Raw genomic sequence first — 14,813 nt, forward strand, 5'->3', positions numbered from 1 at the left:
CTTTGTGGCTCTTTTGTGGCTGTAACTATTTTTGTACATTTCAGCCTCCTGGGCAAGAGATGGCGAAGCTGTGAGGCAACTGCACTGTATGGGTCCAGATACACACCGACCCGAGTTAGACACAATTACGGTAAAACAACAAAACATATCACAACTGGGCTATAAATGCAAGATGTGATTATGTAAAGAGGATAAGGAACATGCCGGGTGTTGGCTTTGACTGTATGTGTGCATGACGGATGATACCAAGAGATGATGCTACTGTACTCTACATGCATATGTGTGTGTGTTGTATGTATGTATGGCCATGGAGGAAGCCTTTATCTGCCAGTGCAGACTCAGGAGGGTTCAGACTGGTTGGGCATTGTTATTCTGTGTGCACGGCCACAGAATAACAATGAGGGAAGACACAGGAAATACCATGTAGTGAGTGTGTGTTAGCGTATCAGGCCACACAGACGTGACGATGCGCAGGACCTGAGCCTACCAACAAAAACATGCAGCAAAATATGTTTTTGTTGTGAGGACATTGGACATTGATCTACATGCATTCACTGGATTCACACCTAACCTTAACAAACCTCAGAACCCATCAACAATAACCACTGTTGCGTGGCTGCTGGTGTAGCCAGTCAATATCTGGATAACGGATAACAGATATCCAGGCCAAGACTTCCTCTACCGTGCACTGGTCATTGCCTACAAGTTCTAGTTAGTTAATTAATCTGTTATTAAGATGTTAAATGCCTTAACCCAACACTTAACTCTTAACACCAAGGGGTTACATGCTTCCACAATGTGGTTAAATTACATGAACACAGTCTGATATGTTCAGAAATGCATTTGTTTGGTAGTTTAACAAAGTGTTTAGCCTAGCTTAGCATGAGAAAAATGCTAGCTAGCACCAACGACGCAAACTGCTTTATTTTCACTTTGTTTTAATTCATTTCCTCATTTGCACGTGTTAAAAAATGTAAGAAAACACTTTTTTTCCAAACTAAATCAAGCAACAATGATTGTGGTGATGACTAGCCTACATTGTTAGCTAAAGATAAGCTCCTTTAAAAAAAACAAAACAACGTAGCCTCGGCTGATAGTTTTCACACTTTCTTTGTCAAATTAAAACAAGATATAATGTGTTAATTAGCGTGTGACCTTCAGTGGTGATGGTATAGAGGGACTGTGTTAGCTTTGGTCAGAGCCACGCTCATTGTTCCCAGTCTTTATGCTAACCTAAGCTAACCAGCTACAGACTTTAGCTTCATATTTATCATACAGACATGAAAGTGGCATCAATCTTCTCAGGGCACTCTGGCCAAGAAAGCGAATAAGCACATTTCCCAAAACTATTTTATGAATTAAATTAGCTTTGGTTGCATCTTATCGTTACACTTTGAATGGCGCCTGCTTAGCATTTTCCTTAGCTAACAGACTTTGGGGTGAAACAGGTGAGATGAAAGTGATGTCAGCAGGATGACCTGTTTCTAAAAATCTTGGACTATTACTCTACAGTATTCAACAGCAACCATTTGTTTATAGATTTTTTTTGAAGTCTTTAAACTGGAAATACAGCCAGCCAAAAATAACTGAGGCATTTTGGACTGAAGCCTGCGAGGATCCTCCCTTACCCACAGCCTTACAGCGTTTAATAATTAAGGGCAGGGAGACCATTTCATATATTACAGCAACGCACGCTCCTCTGGTAAGTAAAATACCTCGTCAGTTGGCTACCTGTGATAATGTGGTGGTAAATATAAATGCCAGTAAACCTTCGATCAAACCGCATTATAAATAACTAATTTTCTTATATTTGAGGTGCACATTTGCGACTGTTAAACTTTAACGTTCGACGTGCGTTCACCCTGAACTAAATCACCGTATCTATGATTGGCTCTTAAGCTGCAGGCTATGCAATGAACCATATATTGTTATTAAGTTTCAAAATGAGGAAAAAAAACCCAGCTGTGACTCATTATCCCGCAGAGCTCGGTAGAAAAGGTGGGATTCGGTTGGTTTTCAGGGTGCAGGTGCACGTAGCTCACAGCCTCCTTCTCTCTCAGCCCGAATTCTTTGTTTCGTGCTTGTTAGCAAAGTGGCGCCTCTCCCATTTTACGTAAGACTCCTTCCGACGAGCACACTCATTACCGATAAGGGCAACATGACATGGAGTCTGAGCTACAGCAACATCGCTGAGCAGCACTAGACGCAGACACACATTAACAGACTTTCCCCACATCAAAGGGAGCGACGGCGAGAAAAAGGGAAAGGGATAGCACTGCTGAGGAAGAGTCTGACACCAGAGAAGACACTGTGTTTAAAAGGAGGATAAGCACCCAAAAAAAACACTGGCATTAAGTGAGTCTCCTCGAGGCCTTATTATATAGATTAAAGGGTGCAGGGAGGGAAATGATGGAGAGATCCTGCGAAAAGGTGACAAAAAATCAGCAGAGGGTAAAAGAAAGATGGAGGGCTGTGACGGAAAGGAAGAGAAAACCATTAAGGTGAGTCATTAGACACCTGAGTCCGGGATCAAGCCTCGTAAAGAAATGACAGACTTCCTGCTGCCCTTTAAATCCTTTTAGGAAACAGAGATTACACCTACACACGAACACGTGTTGACACATGCAGCGAGCAGACACTCAAAGACACTTGAGCTCATGGGGAACACATCTACAATATGTGAATTCACAGCGTCGCACTGAACCAGCTCAAATAAAACATACTGTCCAGCTTCCGCACACGACAAGTTACACACACTCTGACCTACTCGCATGCGTCAGCAAGTGAACCCCCGCCGACAGCCGACTTGACAGCGAATGACACAGAAGCGAGGCACAGTACGTAGGGGATAGATGACGCAGCCGAGGTGTTGTGTGTGTGTGTGTGTCTCCTACAGCCATATATCACGAGGCATTTTAAGATTGAACTTGCTCTATTAGCTGGGCTATTTATCGTATTTAGTAACAGATGGGTAAAGAATGAGTCATCCTCCTTGTAGCCGACCAACGTCTAGCTACATCATTCTTAAAAACAAAACCGAGAGGAACAATTCTGGCTTTAAGACAAGATGGCGTTCAGAGGACTAATCTATATCCAATTACAGCATCAGTGGCTTGGATGCCCATCTCTCCAGCATAATTACATTTTTCCCCATGCTTGGCCTCAATTAAGTGATTGTGCACTTCAGCTCCTCGTTATCCCAGCGAGCGGGCGCAATCAAGAGCTGCAGACAGGGACAAGAATCCGAAAAAACTTAAGAGAGTCTTTAATGGTGCCAACATGACTCTAAACAAATGGCGGCCATCTTGTTTTATAAAGCCATTTGCAGCGGTTGGGACAGTTTCGTCAATAATGTCGAAGGTGCTTTATTGTATCGCGCAGCAACAAATAAATAGTCCAATATGAAGTGTCAGAATAATATAAGAGAGCGTGGAGGATCAAACTAATAAGCAAAATTGAATCCGGCCCAGATACCACGTGGAGTGATGGTACTCGGGCGGTCCGCTCCTGTGTGCCAGATGTGAGCTACAAGCAGTGCCGGAGGTGGACCACCCAAGTCCCATCATTCAACGCTGTATGTGGGCTGGAACGTGTGTGGATGGGCCAGATCTGGGCCACAACAATGTTTCTATCTGGTAAGAAAGTCTCTCTAGCTTGTCAAAGTTAAGGATACATACTCTGCTCGAAAGGTCAGAAGTTGATTAAGGAATAGTCTGACATACTGGGCCATATTATTATCCACTTACTGTATGAGAATTAGATAACACCCTCATGTCTGTGGGGCAGATATTATCTTAGAAACGGCCCCAAAATAATCTCACCAGCACCTCTAAGGCTCACAAAATAACACGTTTTTGTACAACTCGTACAAAACACCAATATGCTGCTTTAAGGTCGGTCGTGTGAGACTCAAGAAAGTGAGCGGTACAAGCCGAGAAAACACTCTTTATCCCTCATCCCAATCTTGATGCTAAGCTAACCGGCTGCTCATGTAGCTTTAAGTTTAACAGACGGACATAAAAGTGGTATCAAACTTGACATCTAACTTTCCAACGCTGCTATAAAAAGTTGAAATGGTAGCTTTCCCTTCTAATCCATTGCCGGTTAAGGTTATGGAATGAAATGGGTTACTGACCAAACGCTGTGACAGTGCTTACTGTTGGAATATAAAGCTATTAACACTTATTCTAATGAAAAAAGTCATTTACAGCAGCTTTAATAATTTGCGCTATAAAATGTCAACTAACAACTTACTTCCGTCCGTTCCACTAATCAATTAATAGTCAAATTACTCCTTTTAAAGTTCACAGACTGCAATATACTGACAAACAAAATGTGTTCATTTCCCATGTTGTAGGTTTAACCTTCATATCGCAGTATCACTTATAGAAAGTATAGGAAAGTATGTATTTCAGCAAGCCAGGACAACACTCTCTGGCCCGACTTTTACAAAACAAACGGAAAAAAGAAGAAGAAAAAGACTATTTATTTAGCATTTCCTGTAAATAGTGTGGAGGCGGAGCTCATTCCCAGCTTAGTTCCACTGGCGGATACAGAAGTCTCCTCAGAGAGCCAGAAATACACAGCAGATTACTAAAGACACACTTAAACCACCAGCTAACAAAGTAGCTAACACGTGAAGCCCGGATAGAGCTGCTGCTCGACAAACACGTGACTGTGAATCCCATGACCGTGTCAAGAGGATGCAGTCAAACATCATCCGTCAGAGACCTTTAGTCAGGTTAGGACTGTGACGATTATGAGTGGCATACAGACAATAACTAGGACACCACTTCACATGGAATATTAGGTTGGTGAAGCATATGTGAGTATGTTGTGCCTGCATGCTGACAGACCACTCAACCGAGAGCACTTTTTGGCCTCTTTTCCTGTAATATACCGACGCTACACCATAGAGTGCCATCTGCTCTGTAGAAGTCAGCGCAGTCTTATGAGACGAAAACACCACGGTAACACCAGAAAACCAGTCCCCACACCTCGGGAGATAAGCAGGCCAAAAGTGTTTGGTTTCCACGTCATCATCAGGCGAGCGAAGACAATGAATGGACACACTCTCGGACACAACAACACACTCAAACGTTCAAGCTTCATGTAAATGATACAATAATATGATGATAGAAGGTTGTCGATATGAAGAAATGTGTGCATTCTGTAAACAAGTACACAAACAAGTAAGACATGTACTGTACCGTACACACACATGCACAAGTATTAAGTTTCGGAGTCAAGTGTCAATTGTTTTGAAGTGCTCTTTGGTGATGAGACGACCATTTAAACAACCTAATTCATCTTCACATTTCTGGCTGCCCTCTCCGCTAAAGAAGGCTGGATACTAATGAAACCGGCATTTTAAAATGCACCATGACTGCATCCATTCATTCGGTGGTCAAACATGTCATCACAACGTCTGTACGGGTAAAAGAATCGTTCTGTCCTCCTTTCAGAGTACTTTGCTAGATGCTAGTGGGGGAAAACACGGAGCTGAGAACTCCTGATGGTATCTGTACAGTGACCTATTTCAATGAAACATCTAGAGGATGTTTGCGTTCTATTTATAAGCGACAGAATGCATAAATTACTGGTAGGTGCAGTGTGTTGAAAGCACAGGAAGCTGTGGGGCTTAAGACAATCGTAGTTACCAATAAGGTTTCTTACCTCTCCTAAGTGGGGAGTCGGATTAAATCCACACAGATTGCACACTTTCTTCTTGCACTCGGTGCAAAGGCTGTAGTTGGGTGTGTCTGCTGATCCGACGTTCAGGTCCACGTTACAGAGAGGGCAGCTTTCCTTGGCTGCTGAAGCCGCGGCAGGTGCAGCTGCAGGGGCTTTCTCTTTCTTCTCCACGGAAATGGTTCTAAGGGGTTTCCTGGACTTAGCCGGCGGGGTGTCAGGAGCAGAGTCCGAATCAGGAGGAGACCCAGGAGCAGAGAAGGGTGAGTCAGGTGGTGAGCCTGGTCCAGAGTCAGCGGGGGAGTCTGGCGGCGACCCTGGCGGAGAAGCCTTCCCGTCCTCTCCGGTGACGATATTAGTGGCTGAGCTCAAGAGCGACGATCCAAAGCTGAACATCTGAGAAGCAGCAGCGGGAGGTTTCGCTGATTCTGTCAACCCTCCGAAACCTCCAAACAACTTCCCAGCCACTGACTCCTCCTGCTTTGGCGCTGCCTGCGCTTGAGGCTTTGAAGATTCCATCAAACCGCCGAACCCGCCAAATAGTTTCCCCGTAACGGACTCGGCAGCTTGTGAAGGCTTGGCCGTGTCCGTTAAGCCTCCCAGACTGATACCTCCCAACCCGCCAAAGAAGCTGGACTCCTGTTTGGCTTTAGCCGGCGACTGCTGGGGACTGGACTTCACCTGCATGGGGCGGCCTGTCTTGGGGTCAATTTTAGGGGACCCTCCCATTGAGGAGCCTGGGGAGAGCGGTCCAGGGGAGCTAACACCTGGGGATTTCTGCCTTGGCGTGGTTGGCGGCGTCAGCCCTTGGTCACTGGTACTCTGCTGCTTTATCAGCAGCTTGCCAGGCTTGCCAGGTGCCTGTCTCTGGGGCGAGGGCGGGGCCGAGCCTTGTTTGGGTTTTGTCATGCCAGGGGGATCCATACCTCCCATCGCTCGCTGCATCTGGCAGTTCAGACACAGCCACTCTTTACCCTGTGCAGGCAACAGAAGATGGGTTAGATCTGACTGGAACAAATTTCCCCAATGTTATGAGCACAGACATTAACGGCATGTGTAATTACAGTATGTACACAGGCAAGCAGAACCAATTAAACCCCCTAAAATAACTGTTTTCTTTCTGTTTAGCGTAAAATAAAGACAAATTCAGAGACATGTCCATTAATTAGTGTTTCAAATGATGCTGAATCCCATTTTCCCAAACAAATTGCTTCTTATGACATGAGGGAATTCAAATTGGGCAACAGTTACATAAATACTAATCACCACATATAAAAACAGCACTGGATGTTTATACTCAGACAATAATGACAAATTATTTATATTAAATGTTTCTTTCTAATTAAGTTGCCATAATCAATGTGTTATTTCTACATGTTTGTTTGAATTCAGCTAAACCACAAAGTCTGTTAAAGGGTAACTGCACCCATTTTACACATTAACGTGTCTTGGGGTGTACGACCGTGTATGTGAAAATGTAGTATAAAGCCTTTTGTGGCTCCAGAGGAAGCTGCATGTACTTGCCTTGGTAGTTAAGTTGCATCGTGGGTAATGTAGGCACCAGGTTTTGAAAAGGAAGAAGAATGGATGGACTAAAAAAGCGTGATATCTTTGGTTCTGCTGCATCGATTTAGATCATTCGTTTTCTGACATGTTTTTCTGTTCACGACACCAACAGTGTTACAGGAGTACAATGCTAAACTAGTGGACTGCCTAGCCTACATTACCCACGATGCAACATAGCCACAGAGTGACATCAATGTAGGCAATTTATCCGATTACATCCAGCTTTCCTCTGGAGCCACAAAAAGCTTCATGCTACTTTTGCACATATGCAGTAGTACTCCCCAAGACCTGTAAACATACATTTTAATGCTTGAAATTGGTGGAGTTACCCTTTAACCTGACTGTTTGCAGAAAGGATAACACTACTCATGTATCAATACTAATGGGACGTTGACTGGGCAATATATATGGATATGATATGAGACTATATATCGTCTTGGATTCTGGATATTGTTATATCGTGATATGACATAAGTGTTGTTTTTCCCTGGTTTTAAAGGCTGCATTACAGAAAAGTGATGTATTTTCTGAATGTACAGGACTTTACCCGCTTAGTCATTATATTCACATTAGCGACGATTGTTTATCAAGAATCTCATGGTGTTATTGTTTGTGAAACTACCAATATCACGTCATTTCTACAAATTTCAATATTGACATCAAGGTATTTGGTCATTGTGTCGTCCAGTCGTAGCAATTATGAGGTACTTTTGAGGAGATTTCAACAGATTGAGATATAAATTCTGTATCGTAATACAGCCTAAGAAAATCTGGACATTATTATCAGGCCATATCACCCAGCCCAAGTATTGTACATGTCTCATTGTCTGTTCTGACCATACAATACATCTCAACACCTGTTCCCAAAAAAGCCCGACTCCACCACAGTGCTCTTTGTTTAGTGTACGGGATATCTCCTTGGTTTCCACTGTGTGCAAACGGCACTAGTTAAAAGGGCCAATGTTGACAATTTGATCACTATCTACAACAGAACAATGTGTGTGTTTTTGTGTGTAATGGCTCTTTTTGTATATAATCCAAACAGCGATAAGGTCAATTCAACCAACCTGAAACATTTACTACCTACTACACTGTAACTGCAAACAACACTTCAGCTCTATAGATGTTATTCTGAATTCAAAACCAAACTAAATCCACTTCCTGAACTGATCAATCTGCTAAATAACTGACCCCAACTGCACAGTAACAAATCCCAAAGAATAAGCCCAGGCAGAAGGACCCAGTCATTGTGCTGTGCTGTAATCATGGCCCACCAGCATTTACTGTCCATGTGTGACGGAGCGTCCTCGCAGGCTGGCACAGTATCTTCCTGTGGCCATGACATGAGTCACCTTCATCAACATTCCCTGGGTCCATATGGTCCCTCTGTTCCTCAAATCGTGTGCCACTCTTATGAGTTACACTCCCTTCTCCAGGCACAGAGAGCACAATATGCTGCTGACGGGCCAGTGCTGGATTCAGCTATACAGTGTGCATCTTAGCTAATTATTTGAATTGTAAGAAAAAATACATTTTTAGTCTGAATACTAGAACAAATCATCTTTGTGGATTACATTTTTGCACTGTAATGTGGATTACGCAAACTGACTGGATATTTTAATATTTCCCAGCCTCAATAACAAGAACTGTCTCCTGTATTGGTAGATACATGTCAGTATAACAACAGCAGACTGAAAACTGACAAATACACAATGCTCATCACGCGACCTTATTGGGGCCTTGTTCTGAAACTTTGAAAAGAGAAGAAAAGTGATCACTGTCTTACCGCTGAGTCTGGGGGGCTGAACCCACACAGGCTGCAGACCTGGTTCTTACACTCAGTGCAGTTATTGTAATTAGGCGGGTCCTTAGATCCAGTGTTCAACTGAGTGGTCTTACACAGTGGACAGAGTCCACCTCCAGGTTTTCCAGCCCCCTGCTGACCAGGAGGCCTTCCGCTCTTAGCTGGCTCTCCAGGGTGAGCCCCAGGGCCTGGTGGCCCTTGCTGTTTGGGTCCAGGCTTCCCAGGTCCTTGTTGGGGAGGCCCACCCTGTTTAGCGCCCGGACCTGGTGGTCCTTGACCTTGCCTGGGGGCCTGCCCAGGGGGTCCTTGGGCAGGGGGCCCCTGGCCTGGTTTAGGCCCCTGGCCTGGTGGTCCCTGACCTTGCCTGGGTCCCTGCCCAGGGGGTCCTTGACCAGGGGGACCCTGGCCTGGTGGTCCCTGACCTTGCCTGGGTCCCTGCCCAGCGGGTCCTTGACCAGGGGGACCCTGGCCTGGTTTGGGTCCCTGCCCAGTGGGTCCTTGACCAGGGGGACCCTGGCCTGGTTTAGGCCCCTGGCCTGGTGGTCCCTGACCTTGCCTGGGTCCCTGCCCTGGGGGTCCTTGACCAGGGGGACCCTGGCCTGGTTTAGGTCCCTGGCCTGGTGGTCCCTGTCCTTGCCTGGGTCCCTGTCCAGGGGGTCCTTGTCCTGCCCTAGGCCCCTGTCCAGGAGGGCCCTGACCCTGTTTCTGAGGTCCTCCCTGTTGTGGTCCCTTTGGACCGGGCCCTTGCTGGGGGCCCTTGCCTGGTGGCTTTCCTCCCTGCTTGGTCTCAGGTGCATCTCCATCCTCTTCATCGCCAAACAGTCCAAACTTGGGCACGCTGACATTGTCGCCTATGGAGGATATGGACGAGGAGACAGAGGAGGTCATAGATGACACGGCGCTGAGCGGGTTGGCCCCGCTGAGGAAGCTGGAGCCGAACATGCCGGACGACTTAGTCTCGGGGTCTTTTGGCTCCTGCCGGAATCTGTTTTCAAAAAGGCTGAGGGACGAGGGGCTGCGGCCCGGCGTGGGCCTGACTGGTGGACCCTGGTTGAAGGCGTCTACAGTGCGGCTCTTACTGAGACCTGTAGGGCCCCTGGAGGCCCCTACCTGCTGGGGACGCTGCTGGGCATCAGATTCTGACGGTCTGGAAGGAGAAACAGAAAAAAAATACAGTTTTTGTTAGCACTGCTTTTTATTGCTGTTGTTCATTTGTGTTCGGCGACGTCAGAAAATCTTACGAAGGTCCACACCAACTCACGGCTGAGCCAGCGCCAACATAAAAACAACAGACATGATTGTTGACAAGAGTTGCAGACTTGTTGTTGGATTTGTTTGGCTGTGGTCAACTGACATTAAAAAAATAACACAGACTATAACCTAGATAGCTCTCTCTGCTGTTTTTCCATCTTGAACACTATCACTTAGGCTATTTGCTAACCCCTCTGCATTTACTGTAGCTTCACTCTGCTAATAATAAAGGTTAAGGCCACGGCGCTGTCTCTTTGTGATCACGGGCCCTTTCAACACATCAGCGAGCACAAAACGCGTAGCCAGCGGCCCTCGGGTAAAGCTGACAGGAAAGTGAATGCCGCTGAATGACGCGGAGTGTAGATCACCCGAGATAGAGAGGGAAATGCTCGGCTCCACGGGGGTAAGCCGAGACAGCTTTGTTAGCTCAGGCTGAGCAACGTACACAACCTACACACACACCGCTGTGCATGAGCGTGAAGGTCCTCAGAGAAATGCATGGATAATGTTTCTTCTTCTGCCTTTACGTCTCAGATAAATTACATTCCCAGGCAATAAAGTTTAATGAGTACAATGCACACTGAGTAAGGCATGATTTTGCGGGGTTGAGAGCCGAGCACACGTTAGAAGTAGAAGCAATCCACTGCAGCTCGTGTGTGTGTCAGTATTTCAGCACCACGGACAGCAGCAGCAGCAGCGGTGTGTTTCAGACCCATGGACAGCGATCCGGCTCATCCGGAGACTATTAGAAGATTTAAAAACCCCTCTTTTACATTTAGGAGGAATCAGAAAGCAGCAGGAGTGATGACATTAAAGCTGCTGTGCTATTTATAGCCATATTAATATTGATGCACCCCTCCCCCCCATCTCCAGTTCAGATATAAATAACAATCCCCCCACCACCCCCCAAATTGGAGCCAATTAACAGCACTACACATGGCATTTATTTCATGATTATATCCATGTTTTGTCTTTTGTTTAATATGAATCTGGAGCATATTGTTTGTTATTATCAGAGAATATCTCCAACACAGCAAGAATACAGTCAGATTGGATGTGTTAGAGACAGACAGCTGATTATAAAAGGGCGATTTTGTTGAGGGGGTGTCAAAGGCGTCGTTCATGAAGGGAAAAAAAGAAAAAAAAAACACTGGGCACGACAGATTTTTTTACCCAGCAGGCATTTCGAAAAATTTCGCACAAATACTGGAGGTGTGTCTCTGACGCTGTGATCTCACGCAGAGTCAAACAATCCCCCCCAAATCATCAGACTAATTTCCAGATGTTAAACCTGAGAGATTAATCGCAGTTAAATCGTGCGTCCATGAACGCAACACACACACACACATACACACGTTCAAAAACAGCTGTTTAAAAAAAAAATGAAAGGAGCCAATGTAAGAGAGAGAGAGTGATGCTGTCTCAGTGATGCAGATCATCAGATGTTAATGATGATCCATTACGGTGAGCTCTAAGAATGGTTTCTTGGTGCGGTCGCGGGGATTAAGAAATGGGCGTTAACAGCATCTTCAACACAACCACAACACATCCACTCGCTCCTCTCTCACGTATCACCCCCCTGTCAGCCTGCCTGCTTGCTTGGATGGTGAGGGTATTTTAAGAAGGAGAAGCAGAAGAAGAAGTAGGAGAAGAAGAAGAAGAAATGAAGAAGCCCTGCCTTCGTGCAGCTGCTGCGCCTCCGGGCTGCCTGCCTTGCGCCCTTGACATCGCCGCGGCGAGCTGCCTCCGCTGCTCCTCGCTGAGTTCAGCCAGGTTGACCGGAGTCCCTTCGGGGACCCGTACGAAGCCGCCCTTCCCGTCAGGTGCCAGCCCCTCTGGTAGCCCAGACAGCGGCCCTTCGCCTCCTTCCAGGCTCGCTTCGTTCCCCATGATCGACCCCTCCCGTCCCCCCCCACCACCCCTGAATTAGGGATCAATGCGCGGATCCGAGCCCCCCCGCGTCCGCGGTGTTTTATGTCCAAAGAGCGCAGAGAAGACGGCGTCCCTCGGTGTCTCGGAGCATCTCAGACGGGTTATTCTCTATTTTCCTCCGCTGTGATGTCTCTCCATCTCCATCGTTTCTCCTTGTTTTTCCGCGTCGCGCATCTCTGCAGCTGTAGAGCACAGTTAGCTCAGTCCTCCGTGAGGGGGGTCTCTGTTTTACTACCGCTAACTGCCACTGAAGGTGGCTTCCGGTTGGTTTTTCAAAATAAAATCCCAATTAACCGCCGTTAACGTAGATTTTCAACTCTTCGCTGTTTGGAAAAATGCCTAAACTACATTACAAATGTCTTATAATTAATAGAAAAATAAAAATGATGGTATTCACTTACATATTGACTTTATAAAACAAAATATTATGCTAGTAAGTCGCATAAAAGTAGGTGGAAAATACGTCTACAAGGCTTCACTTCTCTTTACTGTGTTTTTACTCTTTAATATAACATTTAAAACATTTTATATTGAACACAAACTCGCTCTACTTCCGTAACAACGGTGAACTTGACGCACATCCTCCACAGCCTCTCCTCCTCACCGCGCATGCGCCGCCTCTGACAGGTGATCAGAAGACATCAGCAAGCAGGAGGAGGATGTGTTTTTAAAGGGGACTAACTCGACTAAAATGTGTCTTTGAGATGCGGTTTGATTGCTTAAAGAGTCAAAGCAGAGAGGAGATGAGGGGTCAGTGGTGCTTTTATTTTTGTGCTTTGTCGTGATTCTCATTTTTTGAAGAGGACAGAGTTGTGAATATTGTTTGTGGGTCAAGTATCTGGGGCTCCAGTGGAAGTTCATGTATACTGTATGAAGTCACATCACACCTCTCCTCATACAAAGTCTAAAAACACTTTTCAGGCATTATGTAGGCCAAGAAAAGTGTGTGTGTGTGTGTGTGTGTGTGTGTGTGTGTGTGTATCTGTATCCATACACGAGTCCAAAGACCGACAATAACATTAAAGAATGATTCAAGAATGACATATATCTCATTTCAAGGGAAGTTTTCAACATAAAATATTCAAAAAACACAGATAAGACATCTGCGAAAGCCTCCAGATGACTCATACCATTAATAATATCTTATACGCTTCTGCTTGTTATCAGCTGACAGTTATGGGATTGCATATCGGAGCCCTTTATATTCTCAGATATGTTAATGTGCAACTCAAGGCTGGCAGAGGCATGTGGGAATATCATAAATAAATAAATAAATCACGTTGAATTCTTTGTTTCCTCTCCTGTTGTGGAGACCTGACGGTTATCCTGGAGAACACACTGCATGTGATTGAATGAGTGTAATGAAAAGACAACACACAGGCTGCAGTGCGTTGCATCTCACATGCACCAATATGCTGTATATGAAGCGGAAAACGATACAGTACAATTGCATTACATCAGCCCACACATGCTGAAAATGAAAACAAACCTACAGTGCATTTCAGCTGCAATGAGAATAACGCACGACCAACCAGTCACCAGATCCGGCGAGTAGGATATTAAAATACGTCGGCTCGGCTGTACGTCAAGCAGATGTGTTGCAATATGACAGCGAGTGCTCATTTGCTGTGTTGTCTGTGGGGCTCTGGGGCAGATGTGTCCTCTGTGCACCCAGCTCAGAGCCCCCAGTACCTGGGCAGGGGTGAAGAGGAGGACTGGGAGCCTAAAATCTGTACCAAGAGGAACACAGCCACCGATATGAATGCTGCCTCATCCTGTTTTTCTTAGACCAGTAGACATGTTGATATCAGTGAATTATCTGTGGGTCTTTGCTGTTGTTTGTTGTGAGTCTGACCACCGTAAAAATGATAATAGTCAAACAGAAAAATGCTAAAAGGGACTAATTATTATCAGTATCCCTTAGGTGTATGTGTCTTTTGTCAAGAAATAGTTTCACATTTTGGGAAAAGCATTTATTCAATTTCTTGCAGAGAGTTAAATGAGAAGATTGCTATGGTTAGCTTAGCTTAGCATAAAGACAGGAAGCAGGAAACAGCTAGCCTGGCTCTATCCAAAAATAACAATTGTAGCACCTCTAGGCTAACATCCTCTTTGTTTAAACAGTACAAAAACCAGCGTAAACACAACACGATTTGTGGTTTTACATGTGTTATGTGCTTGACTTTTTTCTTGGTAACCAATGGAGACTCCAGGAAGTCATTTGACTGACACCTAACCCCTCGAAAAGTGCCATTTTTGCACTCCGTTTTGTGCACAGATTCAAGATGGCTAGCTCTGGAGGGAGCCAGAGCTAGCTTTTCCCCCTGCTTCCTGTCTTCATGCTAAACCAAGCTAAGCTAAGCTAACCATCTCCTGGCTTGTGCTGGACATATCTGGATTTTCTTGCAAAACTGTATTCAAGACTGTAAAATGAATACGTTCTTGTGAGCTTAATACGTGTAAAAGGAAGCATGTTTTGGTTTTTAGTGTGTTTATGTGCAGGAGGGCTGCCCCCCGCCAAAACATGGGCGCACACGTAGCACGACGCCACAACATTTAGCATTAAACA

At 45.4% G+C, this 14,813-nt stretch overlaps 1 protein-coding gene across 7 annotated transcripts in view; it reads right to left on the reverse strand.

The window, feature by feature from the left end:
• Nucleotides 1-12,202, reverse strand: part of pcloa (piccolo presynaptic cytomatrix protein a) — a gene marked incomplete at its 5' end in the record, with an annotated part of 58,729 nt that extends 46,527 nt beyond the window's left edge. For 6 of the 7 annotated variants that reach the window (XM_084345277.1, XM_084345276.1, XM_084345281.1 and 3 more), the window contains 3 exons: nt 5,677-6,666; nt 9,044-10,208; nt 11,991-12,202. In XM_084345277.1, coding sequence (XP_084201403.1) covers nt 5,677-6,666; nt 9,044-10,208; nt 11,991-12,202 — 2,367 coding nt within the window. The remainder of the gene's footprint in view (nt 1-5,676; nt 6,667-9,043; nt 10,209-11,990) is intronic. The other variant, XM_084345278.1, reaches the window with a different exon arrangement.
• Nucleotides 12,203-14,813: the final 2,611 nt, after the last annotated feature.

The sequence above is a fragment of the Pagrus pagrus genome (assembly GCF_965226575.1).
Source record: "Pagrus pagrus genome assembly, chromosome: 23".
Classification (NCBI taxonomy): domain Eukaryota; kingdom Metazoa; phylum Chordata; class Actinopteri; order Spariformes; family Sparidae; genus Pagrus; species Pagrus pagrus.